General features: G+C 36.0%; 1 protein-coding gene across 3 annotated transcripts in view; it reads left to right on the forward strand.

The window, feature by feature from the left end:
* The window catches only part of LOC129749077 (uncharacterized), a 122,574-nt gene that overhangs the window by 82,691 nt on the left and 21,695 nt on the right, over nucleotides 1-18,188 (forward strand). For all 3 annotated transcript variants that reach the window (XM_055743924.1, XM_055743926.1, XM_055743925.1), the window contains exons 4-7: nucleotides 8,879-11,599; nucleotides 11,661-11,962; nucleotides 12,026-12,162; nucleotides 12,316-12,381. In XM_055743924.1, the coding sequence (XP_055599899.1) occupies nucleotides 8,879-11,599; nucleotides 11,661-11,962; nucleotides 12,026-12,162; nucleotides 12,316-12,381 (3,226 nt within the window). The remainder of the gene's footprint in view (nucleotides 1-8,878; nucleotides 11,600-11,660; nucleotides 11,963-12,025; nucleotides 12,163-12,315; nucleotides 12,382-18,188) is intronic.

Below are 18,188 nucleotides of genomic sequence, written 5' to 3' on the forward strand. Positions count from 1 at the left end.
TGAAAACCCTTATAATAAGGGACAATCTTATTTAAAAGCTCTCAATCGAAAGCAATGTCATAAATCTTTTTTTAGGGAAAAAAAATAAAAATATGTGTTCCAAGCATATACATGAAATAACCAAATTTAGAATTCAAATCGTTTCTACGATTTTTTACGCTAAAGGTACACCCTTTTTCGCTGCTTTTAAATGATTCATAATTGCAAATTGTTGATCTCGAGCAATGACATCGAAGTGTACATTAGACCAATCCCTTTAAAATCCAGCGTTCCTCAAATAAATCATTTATTGTTATCCAGAACTTTCTCAAATTTCGGATTGATGTCCCAAATAATTGATTAAGACTCGAGAAACCGATACAAAATATCTCCAGAACGGTGCAAATTGTTTTGGGTTTTGTTGCTTTCACCGTTTCTTAGATATTTACAAAGTAGAATTGCTGCTTTTGGCAACATTTTTTAAAATGGGAGAGGGCGGTCTGATTCAACGAAAACTTTTGATTTTTTTTTAATTTTCATTACAATAAGTCATTAGACTCCAACATATTTGTACATCGACGGAGAGATGTATTCTTGAAGATTCCAAAAAACAATGATGCACTTGAAAAAAACATTGCTGTCTGAAGTTATAAAGTATGTTAGTATATAAGTTCTTTCTGGAACAGCTTATGATTACCTGGTAATACATATCGACTTTATTTTAAAATTTTAAGTAACTAGAATAAATTACCTACACAATGTATTTAATGTCATAAAAATCGTTTGATATTAACTGCCAGGAAAACACCAACATACTAAAAGTCAAATTCCCCCGAAACGGATATTTTGTGAACACCTTTGGAAGGTTAGGTTTGTTATTGCACTCTTACTCTACAATCTCATATCATTCTAGGCCTTAAACGTTTCATTTCACACAAATTGAAACTAATTTCAAATTGTTAATTTCGAATTGCATTTCCATAAACCTGTTGTTTCGAATCTCAAATCCTGAACACAAAACCCTACCTCGTCTTCATTATGGGTTTTTTCTCGAGGAATACAATATGAAAAGTTTAGACTTTGAAACCAACTATTTTAACTTTCAAATTCATTCATCAAATATTTATTTAACACATCAACATTCTTGTAGCCATGTGACATGTGTTCACTACTCACGATAGTCTACAGTTTGAGCGAAAAAAACCCAATATCCATTACTTTATTCTTAATCGCTCATTCTATTATTTGAAGAAAATTTGTTGATTAATTGCTAATTTTATGCTTATATACAATATTCTTTAAAACACCAATTTCTGCCTCAATTTTATTTTGTGCTTCTTGTTCGTGTTCCTCTAAATGACTCACTCCACATACAAAATGGTTTCGATAAATTACACAACAAAATACACATTTTTTTCGACGTGGAAATGATTGAAGAGCTTATTTTTATCCATTTGGATGCCCTGAATGCAAATATGCAATGAGTTTTTTTTATCATCTTTTAGTTTTGAAATCAAGTTTTGAAGATAGTCAAAAATTATTAAGGAAATGTAAAAAAAAAAAGATTTAAATCACTGATCAATTTTGCCGACATCTAAATTTAATAAGATGAAAAAGTTACAGCAGTTTTTTTTTGTTTTTTCCCCATTCTGTGAAATACGGAAATTTCGAAGAATTTTAGAGAAGTTTTAAACAAAATTGAATCTGAGATATTTTTAAAGCAAGAGTCAAATTGATTTACAGTCTTCAACAAATTTATTAAATGAAATTAAATCTTTTATTTTAAATACATACTCAAAGACTTTCTTTTGTAATGTCAAACATACTTGTGATGATATCTTTTCACATTCCTAGAATAAAATTCAACTTTTTAGATTGCTTAATCTCTGAAATTAGAATATTTAGGCAAAGTTTTTTTTTACTTGATTGAATGGAGGATAATAAACAGATTCAGAATCAACTTGTGATTTTCATGTAGGTTTGTTGGTTCATCAGTTATTAATAATTGATTTTACTCAAGTCTGGTTCATTTTAACCCTTCTAAACAGTTTATCACCAAAACTAGAGGGATAGAGAAATTTTTTTCAAAAGATTAGAGTTCGGGACGCTTACATCTTCCAAATCAAACATTGTAACATAGAGAGAAAAAATGAAGATATTTTGAGTTATCAATTAAATTATATAAATAAGTTTTCAAAATCTCATGACGTTTTATTGGAAAAAAATCCTTATTAAATGTTTCAAAACTAATTTTTCTTATCTTCAGATTTCGTTTCTATTTTCAAATAAATTTACCGTATTTCATAGCACAATTGTTATTTTAATAATTTTTTTAATAAGTTTGTCTTTGTTTTTCAGTTCTGAATTGTTTCCCGAAAACATAATCTTCTTGGAAGCTTATAAATCTAAATCAAACGTTAAAAGTGCGACCATAGTGACACGGATGAATAAAATCCTTTCCATCCGATGAAAAACATGAACAGCAATCAATGCACACCTAGCCGTTGGACACAAACCAAATCGACAATAACTACAGACTCTCTTGAAAAAGACCAACAAAACTGATCGAAACGCGGATGTTTCAAGCATAACCATTGTTTGATCTCCATCCATGGCCAAAAATATCAAATTCGATAAATCTAAATTTTCAATAAGACAAACACTGTTTGTACTTTTTGTTCTTTCCACGACGCAATGTTTCAAGTAAGTTTAAACTATAAAACATGCTCTGGAAAAAATTATAAAAGTTTCATTTATTTTTATTTTTTTAATCCTTTTTTAACGGTCATGTTTTTTTTTATTGATCCATAAAAAACACGAAAAATGATTCGAAGTGGCAACTTTAAAGATAACTAAATTAAATTTGTATTTCCTTTGTGCTTTCAATTCAATATTTACAAGAAAAACTTGGAATTCCTTATTTTTATGTTTATTATTTTCTTATTAGTTTCAATGATGAATTAATGTATACAAAATGAACAACAAAATAACTTTTTTGGCCTTTTATTTTGATATCTGGAAGAATTAGAAAGAAGGATTTTATTTTTGGCTTTGATCACTGGCTCTCTTGATATAAAATTTAATGGATTCTTAATTTCATCAAATTAAATTTAATCATAAACTATGTGTTTCGAACAAATTTTCTTTAGATCAAAATGGATATTTATTTTCTTCCTAATCTAGAATTTACATTTCAAACCGCTGTTAAATATTTTCCCAGTTCAAGAAATAACCGCGGAATTTTGCAATCAGCTCTTCAATTGAAAATGAAGAAAAGAAATGTAAATTTAGTTGATTTATAGCTAACAATTACACTAGTTTACAAAATTTTAAAAAAATCGTGAACTTGATTGACTGACCAACATTACTCATTGAGTGATGGACAAAATTTGCGGCCTTTGAATTGCAATAACTTTTTTACTTCAAGTCCAATCGAGTTACAGTCTTCGGGTGAAATATTTGTCTCAACTTAGGCTTTAAGAAAATCAACCATCAAAAACAATCGGCTTGTGATGAAAAAAGTTATTGATGGAAAATCAGTATTTTTCATTCCTCCCGGGCAAAATACCTTAAAATTTTATTCACGTTTGAGACTCAAGCAACCCCTCCCTATGGTCAGATTCCTGAAATTTGGCATTTGACCTTTTGGTAAGCTAATAAATAATTTTGACTTGAATCGAGTGAGATTTATCATGTTTCATTCTTCCTATACTATGATAAGTGTACTGCGCTTCGTTGAATTATTAAAAACTACAAAAAATACTGTTATGGTAAAGTAGCCATAACTTCTTAAATTTTCAATCGATTTTGATAAATAACCACTTGAAATCTTTGTTTTAACCCTTTAATGCATAGTGTTGTTTTAAAACAACACTAATCTCAATTCAAATATCTCGGAAACGCGCGGAAATTTTTAAAAGATGTATGGACGAAAAATGTTCTTGAGATTAAACGAAATTAGCCCATGGTATTTTTTATTACGATATTTCATTGTTTTTGTGAGATATCGAACAAGGTAGGCGGAAAAAATGCAAAATTCAAATTTATTTATTTTTTCGAAAAAAGTAGTTTTTGGAAAATTGCTGATATTTCTTCAGATTCGCAAATTCTATCAAATTTTTTAACCTCAATCAATCACAAACACCTTCCTGCACCCAATTAAGAAGGTTTTGAAGAAATTTACAAAACCGTATTGAAATGAATTAAGAATTTCAAAAAATATTTTTCAAGTTTGATGGGCCATAACTTTTACAATACTCAAAAGAACGACTTCAAACCTGTTGAGTTGTGTTATTCGAATTAGAATGTTAATATTTCACTGGATCAATAACTGATATTCCCATTTAAAAAAAGTCATGCATTAAAGGGTTAAATTGACATTTAATCGAAGAAAACCAGATTTTTTAAATGTTACCATCGAGTCTAAAACTTTCGCTGAAACAAAATTTTCTCTAAAAAAAATGCGTTTTTTATAATTTTTTCTATCATAAAGTCACTAATATCAACAATACTGTTGATCATACGCAAAAACAGTGTTCAGATGATCGATAGAAAATTTATTCACCTTCAATATGCAAAAGAAGGATTTCAAATTACTGTTATGCCGTCCGAGATATTTTCATCTAAGTACAAGAACTTTTTTTATTTTTCCAAAATTTCGTATTTAGAGCATAACTCAAAAACGGTTCTACTAAGATTTTTTTGAATTTCATTTTCGGATTCAGCGCCCGATTTTACATTAAAAATGACCTTCAATTTACTAAGTTCAAAAATGCTGTAAACTAGTGTTATCTATAACAATTTTTATAACCATGTTTTAATCTTGGTTAAATTTTGGCCACACCTAAATTTCATAGAATTCGGATTTTTTTTTAAATTTGATGTTTTATTTTAGTTATTCTATTTCTGTGCACTGATTCCTTCGTCCAAAGCTTAAAATTCTGGTTTCATTCGAAATTTTAATTCGTATTTATTTTAATCATAAAGGACATCTTTTTTGGAGTTTGTGGGATGATCATGAGTAAGAAAATGGATTTAGAAATCAATTTCCTTAGTTTTTGCGCATTTTTGGTATTTATTGTTATTATTTCTAATTTCGAAAACCCCCCTTATAGACGGGATTATCGCATGGGCCTGCAAAGCGCTCAAAATTAGATTTTTTGACCCTCAAAAAGATCAAAGGAAATCGAAAAAATTAAGTTTTAATTTTGATGCTAGACGACATAACAATGTACAAAACGTAGAAATCTGGTGTTATCTAGAAAATAATAACCTTAAAATTTCAAAAATCCTCCAAGGGGAATCAAAGGGAATTTAGAAAATCAAAATTTTAATTTTGATTCCAAATGTTTCGGAGATACACGAAACGTCGAGGTCTGATGTTATTACGAAATAAAAATTTTGGCTACAAAACGAATCTGGGACTAGGATTTTCGAAAAAAACAGGCCGTTTTTCGAGAAATCGAATAAGTCTCAGAGTGTGGATTTTTGGCCAATTTTTTCCGAGATAACACCATATTTCGACGTTTCATGCGTTTTTAAGTCATTTAGCATCAAAATTGAAATTTCGAATTTTTCGATTTCTTTTGGTGTCCCTCTTTTGGCGATTTTTGAGGGCAAAAAAACCGACCTTTTTAGCGCTTTGAGGCACACTTTAATCAAATCTGATTGAGCTGAAATTTCGCACACGTCAGTTTTTATAGACAATCGTCAAAACCTATATCATCGGTTTCCGAAATTCGATCATGATATTTTTCCCATGCTTCCATTGGCACCCTAGTACATTTTCCTCATTGTGTTTTACAGGACAATTTGTAACCAAAATACAATCTTTGAACAGCCATAACTTTTTTGTTTTAAGTCCAATCGAGTTGAAGTCTTCAGGTGAAATGTTAGTCTTAATTGAAATTTTAATAAAATCAACATAATCAAGCAATCGATTGGTAAAGACAAAAAATTATGATGAAAAACCAGTTTTTTATGCTTCTTTAGAACACTATGTCTCAGAATCCCTTTCACACTTGAGATTCAGTGTAACCCCTTCCTGTTGTCCGATTCCGCTCAAATTTGGCATATGGCCTTTTGATGACTTCCTTAAACCATCCAAGTCTTTTTTTGCAAGTATTTTGATTTTAAAGTAGGTATTTATTAAGACAAATTTGATAAATAAAATGAAAAATAATCTTAAATCTTAAAGCATTGAACCGTAAATAGCTCTTCACACGATGATACAAATACCATGCTTTTATTAGCAAAGTTTAAGTGCACAAAAATCCGCATCTTTTGATGGCATTGGTATCAAACATATTTTACGCTTGATACACATTTTGGTCAGTTGAATTCAAAATTTTTGGACCAAAAAAATTTTTTTTCTTGGAAATAGCTTGCTTGTTTTGCATTTTGATTCAAATTTGGTTCATTTTTCATTGTTTACTTGTAGTATTTAACTCGGACAAAATTAAAAAAATATAAAATATATAAATTTTATGAAAACCTTTGGACCCAGAATTTAGTTAAAATCAAATCTTTTGAAAGTGCACTTTTTTCAAAGATCGCGATTGCGGAACCTCTAAACATATTTTTTTTCAGTCGGCCTCATACAAAAGTTTGTTCTGCACATCCTATTCTACCATTTTGAGGGTGAGCCCCCAGATTCCCAGAAGTTATGCAATTTTGGGACACCCTCCTATTCCACCATTGTATTGAATTACTTTGTTTACAAAGATTCGGGTACTATTGTTTCCATAATCTTGTCATTAAAAACTCGTCAATAAAATACGTAAATATTACCTTCGAGAAAGCCTACCACGAAAACTTCAAACTATTTCGAGCTTTTTTTTTTAAATCAGTTTTTCTGTATATGAATTAGCCAAAATTATCCAGATTAGCAATTCTATAACCATAAGTTACACAGGTCTACAAAACTCTCTATTTTCTTCCCCTGGTGCGGGGTTGCCGAAATCACATGAACATCTGTATTTTCACAAAATTTTGAGAAAATTTTCTTCCCAGAATCTGTGATAAATAATACATTTGACAGTTTGTTGAGAAATCTTTCCATGTTTTTACTGTCAGTTACTTAGATCAAACGTCAGGTAGATAAAATCTAACATTAAATTAATGTTAAATGCAAATGGAGATCACCTTTGATGATAACGAGAATAACCCACACAAGTTAGGATATGTTAAATAGAGACATGTTTGAGTAGGCTGAGTCGATTTTTGATCATTTTTGAATTTCTCAAATCCTGGGGTCTAAAATGCTTCGTTTTGGTCCAAAACTCATCCATGTTTTTTGCAGAATTTTTAAGTAACGTCTACATGAGCTAATTTGAACTTTGGGGTTTATACGGAAAAATTGGTATTTTTCACTGAAAAATCGATATCATTTTAGTTTCTTCTGTTGAACCGAGCCTGATGGTTTTGTGTCAATTTATAAATTATCTACAGGAATTTTTCCTATGAACAAATTTGTCCAAGATCGTAACTTCGTATGTTATTAGACAAAAAGTTATTGGCTGTTTAACAGGGTTATGTCTTTTGGCATTGAAAAACAATAATAACCATTCCAGTAAAAGTATTTTTTACTGTAAATTAATTGATGTTAAAATGTATTTATTAAATAGTTGTTTTGTGAAAGATGGTAGGGGGCTTGAAATCAGATTAGCCTATCCAAACTAACGCTGACTGAACAAAATGTGAGTTTAATCCAAATATGCATGGAAGATCACAACTATTTTATTTTTTTAAATCAACATTTAAAAAACCAATTTCATCCTTGCAACCGTGCATTTAAGCTAAGGTTTCCAGATTACACGGTTTTATCCGGGTTTGCCCGGATATTTAATACAAAACATGACAAAAGTCCTGTCCGGCCCGGTTGTCTGGATTTCATTGAAAAAATCCCGCATTTTGTCCGGATTTATTTACTTTTTTTGCCCAAACAAACAAGAAAACCAACATGTGTTTTAATTTTTTAATTCATTAGTCCAAATCGATTTTTTTTGAGAAAGTTTTATAAAAATATTCAGAAAAGGCCTTTTAAAGTCTAAATTACGATTTAAAAAAGCTGATGATTTATGATGAAATTTTTTTTTTCAAGTTTTTTTTCTTCATTTGTGTTAAGTAATTTCTGGGTGTAGATCAAAATTGCCCGGATACTGTCCGGATTTTTGATTAACAATTTTGAAATCAAATGCCCGGATTTTGTTAGGTTTTTAGATAAAATCGATGACGGATTCTGCTTAGATATTAATACTGATTGAACAGAGTATCACTGATGTGGGAGAACCAATGTTTTTCTATAACAACTAGGTGATTTGTTTTATTCGTGTTTGAACTTCTGATAGTTCTCAACAAGTTATTAAATAAACGATTCGGTCCAAAGACTTTCAGTTTATGTGACTTAGGTCAGTACGACAAGGAAAGTCATGTATCCTCAACGAACATCTGAAGTAAAAATTGGAACTTTAGGAAGTTGATTAGAAGACTTTTAAATAAAACCTCCATCAATGAATTCAATGTATGAAATGGCTCTGAGATTATGAATGATTTCTATAGATTCTTTTTTTTTTGGTCATCAATTCGAATAGAATAAGTTTCAAATACAGTGCGTAATAAGTGCAACGTTAAAGGTGAAAATTGTACACATATGCTTTATGTAATCTGGAGCATTTTCAAGGTTTTTGGAGGTTGTTACTACCTTTTCTATTTCTTATAAAAGTCATAGAATTGTTTTCCTTCTGAAACTATGAGTTCTAAGGGATATGATCATCATCGAATATCAATCCTTGACTCAAAAGCTGTGATTGAAAGACAATGAGCTTATTTCTACCTTTAAACTTGATCCGTCACATAAATTAATGGCCATTTCTTTCTTTCCATCTATCTCTCGTTTCAGCTGCACCGTGGTCCTATTCAATACCAAGAAACTCAGTCAGTCCTTTCTGCTCAATACCGCCAAGAAAGCAATCACAGCGGTCGCATACTCCCAGTGCGGCCGCTATCTGGCCACCGGCGAGTGTGGCCACAATCCGTCCATTAAGGTCTGGGAGCTGGATGTGAATGGGAATGCCAACTACGAGAATGGAGCTGCCGGGAGCATCGTGGCCGAGTTTACCGGGCACAAGTATGCCGTCAGCTGTGTGGCATTTTCACCCACCGGGAAATATCTGGTCTCGGTAGGTTCCCAGCACGATAACATTGTGAATGTGTTCGATTGGAAGGCGAATCTGAAGATTGCGTCGAACAAGGTGAGTGCGAAAGTGGTTGCAGTGAGTTTCAGCGAAGATGGCAATTATTTTGTCACGGTTGGAAATCGACACGTGAAGTATTGGTATCTGGAGGGTAGCAGGAAGTATAAGGAACCGATTCCGTTGATGGGTCGCAGTGCGATTCTGGGGGAGTTGCGTAACAATGATTTTTGTGCGGTGGCCTGTGGAAAGGGCGAAATGGCCGAAAGTACTTATGCCATTACGAGGAATGGTCATCTGGTGGAGTTCAATGCGCGAAGATTGCTGGACAAGTGGGTGATGTGTAGGACGACAGCGGCCAATTGTATGGTCACCAGTACAAAGTATATTTTAGTAGGTTGCGCAGAGGCAATCGTGAGGGTGTTTAACGCTGAAACGCTGGAGTACATAACGACCCTCCCTAGGACGCACTTTTTAGGAGTAGATGTAGCGCAGGGTGTCCACATCAACCACATGATGACGGTGCCTCAAAATGCCAAGTACCCGGATACGGTAGCAATCGTTTACGACGAGAATCGTGGAAAAGTTACCTGCGTGTACAACGATCACAGTTTGTATATCTGGGATCTTCGAGAGATCCGCCGGGTGGGCAAAAGTCACTCCTTCTTGTACCACTCGGCGTGCATCTGGGGAGTGGAAACCGTGCCATTTAGTTATTTGTTGAAGCACAACATATCGGAAACGCTGCCATCGGATAGCTTCCTGACTTGCTCGTCGGACGACACCATTCGAGTGTGGGACATCGAAAACGGCGAGTCAACGGATATGTACCGGAAGAACATCTACAGCAAAGAGTTGATGAAGGTAATCTACATCGACGAGGAATTGAACTTTATCAAGGATACAGACAATCCGATTCATAATACGGAGAAAAACTCCAGCTACGATGGGAGGAATGGTGTACGATGTATAAAAATAAGTCCCGACAACGGCCAACTGGCCACCGGAGATAGAAGCGGAAACATTCGCATATATAATCTCAGTAATCTTAAGTTGATCACAACGATCGAAGCTCACGATTCAGAAGTGTTGTGCTTGGAGTACACGAACGATAAAATCGAACGAAAGCTGTTGGCCAGTGCCAGTAGGGATAGGCTCATTCACATCTTTGACTGTGAGGCCGGCTATCGAATTCTTCAAACGCTAGATGATCACTCGAGCAGCATCACTTCGGTGCGGTTCATCGGAACGGGCAAGCAGTTCCAGATGGTGTCCTGTGGTGCCGACAAATCCATCATCTTCCGCAACTTTCAAAACAATGTCTTTCTTAGGGGCAACAACTGCTCCGGCAAAAATACGCTTTACGATATGGAGGTAGATAGTAATTATAAACACATTTTGACCGCGTGCCAAGACAGAAACATTCGAGTCTACAGTACCCAGAATGCAAAACATACGAAGACTTTTAAGGGATCGCACTCGGACGAAGGAAGTTTGATCAAGGTTAGTTTAGACTCTAGTGGTATCTACATTGCAACTTCCTGTACGGACAAAACCCTCAGCGTTTACGACTATTACTCGAACGAATGTATGGCTCGGATGTACGGCCACAGTGAACTCGTAACAGGTCTGAAATTCACCAACGATTGCAAGCATCTAATTTCGGCTAGCGGTGATGGCTGTATCTTCATCTGGCAGGTTCCACATGATATGATCGTAACGATGCAGGCTCGCCTCTCACAGCAAGCTCTCCGATCTGGACATCAACCAATTCCACGACCTATGTCCAATCCCTTCACCGATGCCATTCTGGAGCATCATCAACCGGCCAATGATCAATATGGTTCACCGCCAAACAATCTGTTCATTGAGGATGCCCCGGTAACTCCCGGATATCGATTCTCGGACGTTGGCCAACTTCCTCAGTGGGCCAAAAGAAAACCAACGGAAGAACAATCGAACTCCCCTGTTCTTGGGAGCAGCCCTAGTCAAAATCAAGCATTCGGAGGACCACCCAAACCACGTGGCCGATGGGGTCAAAAGGGTCAGTTCGATGAAGCTCTTGACTTACGAAACATCGTCGACAATCCATTGAATACTACCTACAGTGCTGATAAGACCCTTCACCACGCCAACAACAACAACACCACCAATACACCAACATCGGGATACAACAGCGGCAGCTCCAAGGATGTGTACAGCAATGCCTACCTGAGCGAGGACAGCTCGATCGACAGTGGTCGCGAAAACCGACGGGACGTTTCGTCGTTCCTGCACAAGAAGATTTCCGAAACGAAAGCGCTCAGCTCGTTGAACTCGGAATCGAACACGGAACATGACGGGGACGTTGAGGACATTTCGGATGGCGAACGGACCAGTTCCGAGCACGGAATGGTATACTATCCGACGGCAGCACCCTCAACACCGACGTAAGTTTTTTTTGTATGTTAAAAGAAACAAAATTTTAAAATTTGGTTCTTTTTTTAACAGAGATTTCAAAATCAACGAAATTGACGTCAACGAGCTGCGGAAGTCGATCCGGAGGCAGAAGCTGGAAAAACAGGGTCTCAGCATTCCGGTGCAGTTGCAGCTACAAAGTGCAGCTTCCACCGGAACCGGAACTGGTACCTCGGACGACGAAGACGAAGGATCGACCCCCAGCGGAGACAATGCGGATCGATCGCTAGCCTCTACCCTGGGTGGAAGCTCCGAAAGTATACCGCAGCAAACGTCGTCCACCTTTCTGCAGGCAGCACTCGATGGACCGGCCAGCCTTTCCGACAGGGAACGAGGTTTGTAACCCAACTCTTTTAAATGAAAATGCAAGGAATTCAATTTTTAACTTGTTGTTCCAGTACAAAGTCGCAAAAGTATCAGTGCAATGCATAACAACGACGCCAAAATCACTACGAGCATATCCAAGTCCTACGCCAATAACAAAAAGGAGGAACTGATGAAGGTCATCAACGAAGCCAAAGCCAAGTTGGAAAATGTAAGTTCGACACTTTTTTCTAACGATTTTTTAAAATCAAATTTACGTTTTCGAAATTTCATCCAAAATACTTTAATCAATTCGGAACCTAGTAGTTTTAAAAAAGATTCTTTAGGAAACTTCGTTCTTGATGGTGTTTTTGTTCCATTGTAGCGGATCTTTTTCCATAACAAACGTGACGTTAAGTCCTCCTACTCATTAAATGTTGTTCATTCTAAGGTGAGACCTGCGAAAGCTATCATTTGTTTTCTGCACCGGTGGTGTGCTTCCCAGCCTCCCTGCCTGCTAATTAGCAATGCCAACAACGATTATTAATTCAACTGATACAGTCGGCACCGTTTGACTGTGAGGAAACAAATAACTCTGTACTAATAAGCTTCCAATGATCTAATTTTTTTTTTAAACCAATTTCCATTTTTGTGACCGGGTGAAAAGTTATTAAAATTGATTTACGGAATTGTCCGATTTTTTAGAAAATTGAACGTGTCCAAACTTTTTCCAAAACATTTATAAGGCTTTCGATCATTAAAATACTTACACTCACATTAACGCATAAATAAAACAGAAATCGTTATAGCTAAAGCTATAATCATTTAGAATCCGGACAGTTACAAACGTGTGTATTTTTTAAAAAAATTGTTCATTTGATCATTTGGTAATAAAAATGATATTGGAAAGAAAAATGTTAAAAAAAAAAATTTATTATTGATAACAAAAAAAAATCTTGCTTTATCATAAAATCTCTTTTTTATCTTTGCACACTTTTTTCAGTCATGTATCGATCTATCGTTTTTACCATAGAAGCAGAACCTTCGCAAAATCATGGTACACACATGGTAAATTTACACAAATTCACCTGGAAAAACCAATTGGAATCTGGTTGGAAACTTTTCATGAGCAGATATCTCGAAGAATTTGACATCTTAAATTCGGATTTAACACAAATTTTTTTGTCCATCAGAAAACATCTGTCACATTGCGTAAAAACCAGTCGCACAGATTGCGATCCATGGAACTGCTTACTATTAGTTTTTTGCTGGGTGTCTTCTAGTCAAGCAACACTTTTTGCTTGCCGGAGACGGATTTTTTGCATAGTTTAGGGGTCTGCATTCAGTTATTTGCAATAACCATCGTCTTTTTACCCATATTCGAGATCGAGGTAGCCACTCCGATGCTTCCTGAGCATCCTAGAGTGGCTCCTTATACTTCTTAACCATTTTAGACAAAAAATAATTTTTTAAGCCGGCAATGAAGAATTTCCAAGATGGTTTATTTTTACCATGTTTTTTGCATCGTAAATATCTCGAACACACGTTAACTTAAAAATCTGAAAAAATAGGGAAGATAATCCTTTTCATAACGAACACAACGCTGTCAAAATTTTGCATATCCGAACTTTAGGAATGTATCTATTATCGAAATGAAGTGCCCGGACTCTAAATGATCATAGCCTTACAACTCTAAACTTTTTCTTTTTTAAATATTGATTCCTCTACTGATTTGAAGAGTATTAATATTATGATCATTTTACTATATTAGAAAAAAAATTAATTTACAACATATTCATGTGGTAAGAGAAATAATTTTTATGTTAGTTTTCATTTATTTCCAAAAGTGTTGTCTATGGCCGGACACTACAAATTACTTTACCAAAGTTGTTACAAATGGCACAAAAACGTAGTAAAATGACTTGCACAGGTTTTGTAAGTGCGGTTTTTTGAATACTGAACATTCTATGAAGCCTATCATAGAACTTTTTTTAGACAAACCATTTGTCTATGTCCGGACAGCAAAATTTAGAGTTTCTCAGAGGACAAACATATTTTCGTTTTTGAATCATTACCTTCTGTTATCCATTTAAGATTGCTATAGAGATGAAGACATTAAAGTTTCAAGTTGAAATCATGTTTAATTTTGAATATTTTCTTGTCCGGTCATAGACAACTGTTGTGGCCATGAAAAGCCATAGGACTGTAAGGAGAAGGGGCCTTGGCGAAACTATCACTGCTTGCCCTTTCCTCTTCTGGGATTGGGTTGTGACGACCTCTGGTGGTTGCCAAACAACGGAGGCAGATCCGCGGACTGTCTGCAAGGCCAGGTCGATGTGAGCGCATGGGAAAACTACCACTGATGGTCCGCTCCCCTCGTGGGATTGGACTTTTTTTTCATTAGTTGATCACCTAGGTGGTAAATCCTTTTCACGGATTGCAATCCAAGGCGCGGCGAGCCACAGCGTCCCCCCAGTTTGCAACTCTGGGTTTATGGGTGCAGTTGGACGACTGATACTATGTACCCCTACGCCATAAAGTCCACCTGGGGCCGCTGACCTTTGTTCCCACCTCGAACTGTTTGACACACTTTGCTTCAATAGTGGGAGGTCAATTCGCGCTAGTGCGCTCCAAGGCAATACTCGTTTCCGAACCCTCTATCAGCAATACCTCATTCTAACACAACTCGATGCGCAACCCCTCCTCTGACGAGTTAGGACCCGACATCTCATCGTGTGAATGAGATCCCCACGCAGTGCACCTACTAACTTCGTGAATCCAGTCCGGGAAGGCCGGAAACACAAAGCGAGTTGTCGACGACACTTTCTCTGTTCAAACCCGCGGGTAGGGGGGGTAAGCCCCCTAAGCCACGTGTAGGACTCAGACTCCTCCGAACTCACAAATAGTGTTGACTTAAGTCACCACTCAGCGCAACTACTCGATCTTCAAGTCGGGCGCTTTATTCACCCGAAGCGCAGATCGAGCTATAGACCGCTCTCATCAGGTCACACTCGCGGTTCAGGCGCAACAATTCCCGAAACGCGTGTCGAACCCTGACACCTCCGGCAAACCGTGCCTCTCAGACACTGACGTGTAAAACACGTCTCAAGTGATCGGCCCACTTTTGGCCACCACTTTGCGCATCTACTCGTTTTGCGAGTCGGGTCTATACCCACCGAAACGCGAAACGAGTTGGCGATCGCTCTCCCTCTGGTCACGTCCGCATATCAGGGTCATGACCCCCCGAAAGCGTGTTGGACCATCACGCACACACCCAAGTACTGGTACCTAAGTACCCGGGTGCACCACTTCTTCCGCGCGGGTTTGGCAGACCCGTCGACAGCCTCTAGTGGGTTTGGTGTAGTTGGGTGGGTGGGTGTAGGTGGGATTGGACCTGAACAGACAACCATGCATGGTTGTCCCATCAGTGGAGGCAGGTCCTTATGACGCTGGCTAGCGGCCAAGGCTTGAGGGGTCTCGATCACCTGGTTGACCAAGATCCAAACTCTTTCGTATGGGCTCTGAAAAGAGCCGATTGTGGCAGCTGGATCGGGAGCAAGGCGTTAGAACGAGCGAAGAAAGAAGGCACTAGTTTCGGCCTATAAACTATTTTAGTTCTCTGCTTTACTATTAACATTCTTTTCCTCCGTCCTATCTTGACGATATGGCGGTTTGACAACGATTGACGACACACGGGCGGCAGTGCGCGTTTTTATATCTTTGACTGGTCGGCTGCTGCTCGCTGATTGGCCGACGACTCTCATCTCTTCTCTCGCGCTCTCCTTCCAACTTTCAGTCCGCTCGTCGGACCAGGGTTGCCAACATTTTTTCCCAAAATTCAAGAAGCTTGAAAATAAAAATCAGGCTAACGTAAAATGATCGAGCTGTGTGCTCTTTTTTGCTCACCGTTGTAAAATGTTGTGGAACTGATATACATGATCTATATATTTCTATAGAAATGTGAACGAATGTTTATACGACAATCATATTTTCCAGTCATTAATCTTCTAGTTAAATAATTTTGATAAAAAGTACATTTGCGTAAGTTGCTCACTTTGAAACACAAATCAATTGCAAGCTTTGACTTTGAAGTTATAGTAATTTTATTAATTTTTCATTTTCCCGCGCTCTGTTGAAATAATATCCCAGTGAAATTTCAAATTAAGATGAATTCTAGATATTTTTCAAACTAAAAGTTAAAACGCTTTGCAGTCTTCAACAAAAAAGTAAAAAAATATAAAAAAAATTGATCAATGATTGATTTTGCATTACACCGTTTTTCTTGAAACGCCTTATCAGTAAAACTGGATGCGATAGACAAAGTCTGACAAAAACTTAGACTTCAGGATACCTAAATTTTCTAAAACAATGATAGAAGATTTGAATCCGATAGAGTGTGAAGTTATTGAGTTCAAGGTTGGAGTAACGACGACGACGGAGCACTGAATTTCTATTGAATTTTGAACGGATATGTACTAGTTTCATGTGAAAACTAAAAAATCAGGCAAAATCAGGCTTATTTCCAAAAATTGGGGAAAATGGGGCTTTAATTAGGTTATCAGGATGAGCCTTCAAAAATCATTCACCACAATACAAATGCAAAATTAAGGCGATCCTCTCCGTACTACTAGACAAAGCTTTCGATGCCATTCATTAGTTTCCCAGCAAACATTTAAGAAGGTATATCGCAGGAACAACAGAATTATTCAAACAAATATACCAGATGAAAAGATTGTATTAAACTTACCAAATAGCATATAACTACAAAAGTGGAGGCGATATATCTACAATAACAAGATTCCAACTTTTTGAAGACATTTTTACGAATTGACTAAACTGCTATCTGATTCAACTTTTTTGGGCAAATCTTTTCGTAAATGAATGATAGAAAACTACTCAATACTAACGTTATTGACGATGGTTATTGAAAATGTCTTAATAGTCGATTTGGATTATCATTCCTTTAAGATTTCATGTTAGCTGGGTTATCTTTACAGATTGGATTACCATATTTCAAACAGCATATTAGGCTGCTATTCACTTTATTTCCATGGTATTGAAACATTATTGGGATAATGCGTTTTCAAAAAATGAATGTTGTCCTGATCATCAAATCCTGATATAAAAAGACTAAATGGATCAGGATGAATACCATTAAATGAGTTAGCAGACCAATAATTTCAGCTGAATGTGGTACAGACCCTCATAAGTGAATTATTCACACTAAGGCTCTTTTAAGAATGAGCTATTATACCTGGAGATGATATTCAAAAAAATATTACACTGGTTTTTCTTGGTACTTCTTTCCTCCTTTATAACTCCTTCTAGGCACATACGTTAGTTTAAAAACATCCGTTACTTCGAACCATATATTCAGGAAAAAATCTTATAAACCCGCACATGGAATACGGGAAAATAGACACAATACTCAAAAGTAAAATTTTTGCAACAAATTGAAAAGGAAATAACCCATAGTTATGTACACCTACTTTAGGTTGCCAGATTGCCCGGTTTTATCCGGGTTTGCCCAGATATTTAATACAATATTTGGGAAAAGTTCGGCCTGGCCCGCTTGCCTGAATTTCATCGGAAAATGCCCGGATCTATTTACTTTATTTGGCAAATAAAAAAAAAAATTTGCTGTTAAAATTTTTACTTTACCTACGAAACCAATTTTTTTTTCAAAATAATCATGAAAGGTTATTTGAAACCCTAAAATTCGGTTTAAAATCTGTCGATAATTTTTGATGTAATTTTTTCAATTTTTTTTCTTGATTTTTGCTGAGTGATTTCAGGATTTTGGCTAAATTTGCCCGGATTTTTGGTCGTCAATTTTGGAATCAAATGCCCGGATTTTGATGGCATTCATATAAAATTGCCCGGATTTGTACGGCTCGGATACGTTCTGAAAAAATTCTGGCAACTTTAACCTATCTACTTCAGAAAATCTGATAATTAGTGCTAATACCAAAAGGTTCTGAAAGGATCGAGTCATCTTACCCTCTTGTATAACCAGTGTTTCAATCACAAGCGAAAATGTAGACGTGATACTGAAAATTCTCGTTAAAACGAGAGGAAGACTCGGTGTCCCTATTTCCGTTTACTATGGAAATACATAGTGTACTCAAATAACAGCAAGAAAAGACTACGCATTTCAGCTTTTCGGCTTAATGACTTTTAAGAGTAGAAGCATACAATGGTGGCAAATTTTTTTAAGTTTGTGATTGAATCAACATTTGCAAAAAAGTGCCCTATATT

The sequence above is a fragment of the Uranotaenia lowii genome, chromosome 2 (assembly GCF_029784155.1).
Source record: "Uranotaenia lowii strain MFRU-FL chromosome 2, ASM2978415v1, whole genome shotgun sequence".
Lineage (NCBI taxonomy): Eukaryota > Metazoa > Arthropoda > Insecta > Diptera > Culicidae > Uranotaenia > Uranotaenia lowii.